The 7,920-nt window shown below is 39.1% G+C and overlaps 1 protein-coding gene across 2 annotated transcripts; it reads right to left on the bottom strand.

Annotated features, from left to right (window-relative positions):
- Positions 1-1,786: 1,786 nt before the first annotated feature.
- On the bottom strand, positions 1,787-4,495 carry LOC119784876. Of its 2 annotated transcripts, none has more exons than XM_038287136.1 (5): positions 4,419-4,495; positions 3,897-4,265; positions 2,385-2,537; positions 2,240-2,298; positions 1,787-2,057 (listed from the first exon to the last, which is right to left on the bottom strand). In XM_038287136.1, the coding sequence occupies exons 1-5, from the start codon at positions 4,471-4,473 to the stop codon at positions 1,920-1,922; spliced, it is 774 nt and encodes a 257-aa protein (XP_038143064.1). In that variant the 5' UTR covers positions 4,474-4,495; the 3' UTR covers positions 1,787-1,919. The 2 variants fall into 2 exon arrangements, with proteins under 2 accessions (XP_038143064.1, XP_038143065.1); XM_038287137.1 differs by having other exon boundaries at positions 4,432-4,484.
- Between the last annotated feature and the right edge of the window lie 3,425 nt (positions 4,496-7,920).

Here is a 7,920-nt window from a genome sequence, read left to right as displayed (position 1 = left end):
TATTCCTACAGTAAAAATCTTAAATCCTATATATTGTCTTTAGATGCAGAAAAAGCATTCGATAGAGTAAAACTGGACATTTTTATTTGCTACTCTACATAAATTTGGTTTTGGCAATTCCTTTATAAATTGGTTAAAAATATTCTACAGCTTCCCAACAGCCTGTGTCAGGACAAATAATCAAACATCATTATAGCTTTAATTTGGTTAAAGCTATGAAAAGCATGAAAATAGAGCATAAAATTGGTCTTTACGCAGATGATGTATTACTTTATCTCCAGCACTCAAACACTTGCCTCTCTCAAGTGATTAGTTTACTAGAATCTTTCTCAAAAGTCTCAGAATACTCTATAAATTGGTCGAAATCTATAGTACTACCAATTAATTGCTCTCTACAGAATCCCGCAGGCCTACAATTGCAATCAGGAAATATTAAATATTTGGGAATTACTGTGTCATCTAAATTAGCTGATTTACCAAAACTCAACCACATCCCTGTTTTAAAAAAAAAATAGAAGAGGACCTAGAAAGATGGAAATCGCTTCTGATCTCCCTTTTTGGTCGGGTAGCCTCAATTAAAATGATGGTCTTATCTAGAATTAACTACCTATTTTCAATGATCCCCAATAAACCATCATCTGACTGGTTTAAATCTCTAGATTCTTCCATCTCTACATTTCTTTGGAAGGACAAACCCCCTCGTATCAGCTTAAAGACATTACAGAAAACTAAAGACAGAGGGGGACTAGATTTACCTAGCTTCCAACACTACTTCTTAGCAAATAGATAACAATACATCGCTAAATGGATAAAACATAATCCCTTAGATGAGCCCTGGATAGACACAGAACAGTAATAGTTTTAGATATGCCGTTTATTAGCTCTAAGATCAAAAGGCACCCATGTTTTAAAAATATTAACATCAGCTCTTCTCTGACAGCATGGTGGGAATTTCTTAAAATAACGAACTCATCACTTATCCCGTGCAGTCGTACACCCATCTGGAATAACCCTGACATTCTACAAAACAATAATGTGATAAACTTTCCGTATTGGAAGAATAAAGGTATTACATATCTGGATCATTTATTTGAAGGTACAGAGTTTATCACATTTGCTAGATTAAATTTGCAATATGGCATTAACAAAAATAAATACTTAGAATATTAGCAACTTAAATTCCAACTAATATATCAGAGTTTCTACAGTTAACCCCCCCAAACTACTGTCTAAATTATACAGGACACTGACTAAACTGGATGATACAATATCTCTTCCTATTACTAAATAGGAGGAGGATTTATCAGCCAGCTTTGAACAAAACATCTGGGCTCAGATATGTCTAAGAACTTTTAACGTGACTAGAAACCCCAATTTACAATTAATACAATACAAAATCCTCCACAGAGTGAACTATACAGGTCAAAGATTAGCCGATACCGCACTATGACGTCACAAACCAGTAGGTGGCAGTAGTGTTCTTTGACAAACATGGATGCACATTCAAATTAAAATTAATTTTAATGAAAAACATTTATCATTTATTTAACAGGATGGAATAATTTCATGTTTAAAGAACTTTCAGAAGTTTGACTTTTGAATATGAGCGAACTTTTCCTTTAATATTTTAAAAAATGTGATAACATGTTATTACCTTTACGCATCAGTTGGTAATAAATAATGGCTGACTGGTCAGTGACAGAGTCAGAGTGTGACTGATGCTCTATAACAGACTTGAAAACCAGATGGAAGTGACAGCAGAGGAAACACAATCTTTGGTGAAAAAGTTGCTCTGGGCTTTTATTATTTATAAACATTAATAACTGAGTATTTGTTATCAGCTGTTAATCATCAATTCATTCGGAGAAAACTGCAGCTTTCAGTTGCAGAGGAAGAGCGTTAGTGAGAGCACTCTGCCTCTATGGATCATCATCAACCATCTGGGCGTAGATGACAGCAGTAAACAGGCTTCGGTCTGAGCTGTGGACTGTTTTCTTCTTCTTTGGTTTCTTTAATGTTGGATGGTCTCCCAGGGCAGCAAAACACACATTTCTCCCCTAAAATTAAACATCTGATTTAGAATGATGGCAGTTCCTCTAAGGAATGCAATGTGTGTGAAAAACCTGCAATCGATTATTTAGAAAACTATAACTATACTTCAAAGGTTGCATGAAGCGAATTTATTGTTTGTCTAAAAATCTGTTCATAAAAAACTGATAAATGAGTTTCAGTTGGTTACCTCTGATTTTCCTGCAGGTCTCATAGAGTCAGATTTGTTTTCCTTATCATCAGGTGTTTCTGCAGCGGGAATTAAAATAAGAGTCAAGGAATCAAAGTACTGTAATAGAAATGTAGGTTTGGAAGGATGTATATTCAGTCAGTACCTGGTTTCCAGCAAAGGAAGGAACCAAGAAGTGAGGAAAGAAAAGTAGAAAGAAAACAAACAGCAGGACAGACAGAGAACAGCAGCTTCCAGCACAAACCGCACTCCACCACTGGTCTGGAAATGTTCTGATGCAGGAAACCAGACCCTGCATCTAAAACGAGACACATAAAAAAACTCACTTAGTGGGTCTGCATTGGTCACATTTAATGAAAAGATTTTGTAATGGTAAATTATAAAAAAAACCTTTGTTATTTTTTTAATGAGCTCCAAATAAAAGCATCTAAACAGATTGTTCTAGTCTGTAGTTTTAACACAGAGATAATTATTTCTTAATCACCTCCTGATTCTGTGGATGTCATTAGCTGATCTCTACCAGTAAATACTGAGAATCTGCATCATTTTATTAATCATAATTTCAACAGAAATGATTATTGACCAACCAAACACATGTAAGATTATTTTTCTCAAACCCAAAAACCTTTTATTTTTTATTTTATTTTTTGCCAGATCTCTACTGAAAAAGAGATTGTTAATCTTAATGGTTATTTTCTGGGGTCAATAAAGGTCAAATGATAAAGTAAATAAAAATACATTCATCTGTTTGATTTATAAGCATGGTCAAAAGTTTTTATTTTTATTTATTCCAAATAAACCATTAGATGAATCCACTCATTAACATCTTGATGTTTCATCTTTCTCTGATTCAGCTCCACATTAATGTTAAAACACTTTGTGTTGGGAGCTGGAGAAGTACCACCTTCCTCCAGCAGAGTCCGCCGTGGATCCTCCTGAGCCGAGCCTCCTGCACAGCTGCAGCTCATCCCATCATCAGAGGATCCACAGTATTTAAGCTGTCTTCAGACCTTGCCTCGACGCCGCAGTGTTTTATCCAGTTGGTTATCACCTAAGCCTAGTATCTCTGAGAACCTTCGTTGACTTTTGAATCCAGACAGGATTCTAACCTTTGTCTCTGTTTTCTAGGAATCCTGTTTTTCTCCTGTGAAGCTCAGGAAGAGCTTAACCTGCCGAGCCTGCCCTCTGAGCCAAAACCTGAAGCCTTTCTCTGGATTTCCATGCAGCTCAGGACCAAGAGCTGGAAACTCAAAGCCAAGGTCAGCTCTCTCTCAGAAGTAAGACGCTGAAACAGTTAACGGACTCTGCTGAACAAACCATCTCCGGACCCAACAGTTTCCCTCTCAAGGCTTTAACTAAGAACCCTCAAGGTACAAATCTGGAACTGTCTGAATCAAACTCTTCTGAGCAAACGCTAACTGAACTGTCTCCCACGCAGACTCCAGTGAACCAGTTCCCCAGGCCTGAACCAGAACCAGTGATTTATACAGTGCTTGTGACAATAAACATTGTTAAACCTTTTACTTCTGTTTCCGTCTCCGTGGTGTTCTGCATAACTGGGTCTCACTAGTGAACCCATCATGACACTTTGGTCCAACTTTTGTAAAATAATTATTCTTCTAGAAGCTCTGTGATCAAATGAGAAAGGAAAACTTACAGAGTTTGATCCTTGTGCTGATGTTTCCGTAGACGTAGACATTTTTCTCCACCTTTATTTCAAATGTTCCACAGTAATATAGTCCTTCATCAGAATCAGTGACGTTTATGATCTGCAGGTCATACGAGTCGGACGACTGATTCTTTAAAAATTTAAAATGACGATGTAAGTTTTCCTTTTCTAAAATAAAGCTTTTCAGTGTCTCCATCACAAGAGTGGGTTGGTGTTGATGGGAGCAGTTTCTATACCAGACTATATATACTCCAGTGGACGGCCTGCAGTCACAATAGAGGGTGATGTTGTCTCCAGGTCGAACAATCGTCTCCAGCATTGAAGCAGAAATGGAGCAGAGATTCCAGGAAAAAAGTCCTGAAACAGAAAGACGTTGAAGAAAGAACATGAATATTGTTCCAGGATTAAAGCTCCGACATTCAGGAGATCTAAACTTTAAATATAGCCAACTTTAGTTTTTATCCCTATCATGGTCATAATTATTTATATGTTGGTAAATCTAAAAATTACCAAAGAGAACAACCAGAATCATCTGCCTTTCATCCATGGCGACGTTGATCTGCATCTAAGTGACAGTTTCACAGGTTTCATACGGTGAAGATATGATGCAGATTCTTCCATTAAAGGAGATGTAGAAGCTGATTGGCTGTTGGAATGGAACATTTTATTCTGAGGTTTTTTTGGGCGGGCTTAGGTTCATAATGTGAGTTTGGTTGGTGTTTAAGATGATGCAGCTTTGAGAAAAATAACACTGAGCTGAATTGATGAACTGATGAAAGTAATTCTGGATCAAACCAAATACTATTTTTAATCGCATTCATTAAAAATAAGTTTAGTAAAATGTTAAAAAGGTCAAAGATACAGAAATGTTTAGTTAACCTTAATCTGAGCTTAAATATCAGCTAAACCTATTTACACAGGGACAGATAAAACCGTTCAATAAACCAAACATTACCGCCACATATCTGACTCAATAACCATTAAAACAACTATTTTCATTGATTTCAGACGGAACTATTCACAAACTTGGATTATATTAAACTGCACTTCCAATGTTCACCACTGTTCGGCGCTAAAAACCTTTTTCCTCCAAGCAAGGAGCAGTCGGCTTTCCTGGACTTGCAGTGAATCATGGGATACCCATGGCTACGGAGGAAACAGCGGACCTGTCCTAATCTGAACAGACCTCGTTGCCACGGTATGATGTCATCGACCGACAAAGCTGGCCTGCAGAAGACGCAGTTGCTAAATTTGAAGTTAGCAATAATGTGTACCGTGTGTACAATAATGTGCACAATAATGTGTAATTTGTGTTCCTGAGCTCTTGTGGGTGTGAAACGTCATCAGCCTCAGCTCAGTTTTAATTGACAGCAGCTTCCAGGTTAGTATTAAGTTAAGGTATTAAGTTAAAAGTTCTCTTTTCTGTTGCTGTTGTTCAATAAAAGTACGTTTTAAGATCATTTGAGGCAAGAAGATTATACTTTAAGCTTCACTATACGGAACATTTATTGATGTAATGCGCAATTTAAAAAAAGGTTCTGATGTTGAGATGTCCAGGGGCCGTTGCTAACAGCAGCCAGGGCTAACGTCAGCCCGTCTTCAGTAGCCAGGGCTAATGTTAGCCCGTCTTCAGTAGCCAGGGCTAACGTTAGCCCGTCTGCAGCAGCCAGGGCTAACGTTAGCCCGTCTTCAGTAGCCAGGGCTAACGTTAGCCCGTCTTCAGTAGCCAGGGCTAACGTTAGCCCGTCTGCAGCAGCCAGGGCTAATGTTAGCCCGTCTTCTGTAGCCAGGGCTAACGTTAGCCCGTCTTCACCAGCCGCTGGCTCTGATGGCGGTTTGATTGTTTTATTTATTTAAAGTACATTTGATTTCTCGTTATCTGAGCATTATTATTCATTATTATTCCTCCACTAAATGAAAAAAGTCATAATTTATTATTATCTAGAGACTATTAATAACAGGAGCGAAATGCAGCTCCAGACTAGCTTTGAATGTGATGATGTCATCAGTACGCTTCTGTTCCAGTTGACCCAGATCTATGCTGCGTACTCCCGTTCTCCCCGAGTCCAGACTTTCCTGGGTTCTAGTCAAGAACGTACTTGGTGAGAAAACGAGTCCGTACTCGTGTAACGGACATTTTATTCAACATGGATTTTCTCTTATACTCAGAAGCGAAATCCAGCTCAACTCAGACACGAAAGGCCAACTTCACATAAGGTGTATTGAAATACTCCTGTTGAATATGAAAGTGAGTTAAGAGAACTGTCAGAAGAGAGCTGCAGTTCTGTGTTTTGGCCACAGGTGGCAGGATCATTAGAACACTCCATAAGGCCTCTTTAAAGGTTTAAACAGCCCCTGGAACATGAGCTACAGCTGTCACATGTTTTAACACCAAAGAAGCAGGACTACATCCCTCCCATCAATATCACCAGAGTGCTATCAGTTACCATGGTAACGAACTGCTGCATCAGTCAATGCATGGTGACTATCTCTATCACTGTTTCTGGTTTGACTCAGTCAGCTGCCAGCAGCACCAATGCATCCTGGATCCAGAGTTAACGTTAAACTGGTCACCATAAAAACATGGCAGTCATTTCCTCACAGGTTTCCAAGCTGCATTTGTTACAGCAGACGAAATCATCCATTCATCCATTATCTGACAATCATCAGTTTCTTTATTTAACACAATAAAACTTAATATTAGCTGTTTTGTGCAGGACCACAGGTCAGTCATCAGGACTAAATGCTCTGCAGTCCAGCCTTAGTCTCCACAAACACCACAGCCTTCTGTCTTTGTCAGCTTGGCCAACTTAGATCAAAAATCATAAATGTAATTATTTTCTTAGGATCAAAAAGGCCAGGGTGGCAGTACAGGAGACCTGATTTAAAAAGAAGCAGCAGAGTTGTAGTAAATCTGCTTTTAGGCATTTATCTTTGTTGTTCCATATGCCATGCTCATACTTTTTGGACATTGGGAACCAGTGTCCACATTTCATCTTAATAGATGACCAGAGGAGAACATGCAGCTTTGGTGAATAACAGCTGGGGGACTTCTGCAGCCCCCCCTTTTCAGCCAAAGCAGTCATAGGCAAGTCACACGGAAGCCACCAGAGGTGTGAAAACCTACCCCCCCCTGTGTGAGGACAGAGCAAAACCACAGAGCACACAAGACTCTGCCCTTCTTTTTGCCTCTTTTCCTCCTGCTCCCTTTGGCTCCTGCTCTCTTTGCCTCCTCTCCCTTGCAAGAGCTGCAAATGGATGAAACTGTGATGAATATGTGTTGAGCTGTTGCTAAAGCTTAGACAAGCTTTATTCACTAAGGCAGAGGTCTTCAACAGGGGGGCCGCGACTGCTAGGGGGTCCACAGAGGTACTGCATGGGGGTCGCGAAAGATTTAGTTGATTAAGATTTTCTTTTATATTTCCCCCTGCAATTGTTTCCACTAATTGCAATGTCTTTAAAACACACTGTAGTAGATAAATGTAGGCAGAAGATGTCTTTCAGTCATCAATGCTCACATTCAGCGACACCCAGGAGCTCTTTCAAGCTGGGCACCATTTAATTCACAACACCTGTCCCATCAACCAGGAATCAGAATCAGAAATACTCTAATAATCCCAATATAACATAATTTCATACGATATATATAGTTAGGGGGTCCCCGCTCCATCTCGCCATCAGTTCTTGGGTCCTTGGCCTAGAAAACGTTGAGGACCTCTGCACTAAGGGTTTAAACACTGATATAACATTAGTGTTCATGTGTTCCTCAGATGCTCATTACATTTCCATTACCAAGTCTGACCAAGAGTCATTTAGTGGAATCCTGATGTCTATTCGCTGCTAGCTATTTCAAAGAGGGTAAAGAATCATTTAGCTAAAAGTTATTGGTTCCTGATTATAAATAACATATTTTAATTGTTTATTGCCCCCCCCCCCTACCGGGGAGGGCAATAAACATCTTAAAATATCAGACACATAAATTCCCAGCTGGCTGAGAATAGAAAACAACATA

This window comes from Cyprinodon tularosa, unplaced genomic scaffold (genome assembly GCF_016077235.1).
Source record: "Cyprinodon tularosa strain WSP-4 unplaced genomic scaffold, ASM1607723v1 ctg236, whole genome shotgun sequence".
Lineage (NCBI taxonomy): Eukaryota > Metazoa > Chordata > Actinopteri > Cyprinodontiformes > Cyprinodontidae > Cyprinodon > Cyprinodon tularosa.
Note: the sequence above shows the minus strand (reverse complement) of the source record. Positions and strands in the feature narration are given on the sequence as shown.

Bases quoted from the DNA above. Each gene is read 5' to 3' on its own strand.
- LOC119784876 (XM_038287136.1), bottom strand. From the start codon at position 4,473: ATGCAGATCAACGTCGCCATGGATGAAAGGCAGATGATTCTGGTTGTT. The intron at 2,538-3,896 runs GTAAGTTTTCCT...GTCTCGTTTTAG, and splicing joins CAGCACAAGGATCAAACTCT to ATGCAGGGTCTGGTTTCCTG. The intron at 2,299-2,384 runs GTACTGACTGAA...TTCCCGCTGCAG, and splicing joins CTTCCTTTGCTGGAAACCAG to AAACACCTGATGATAAGGAA.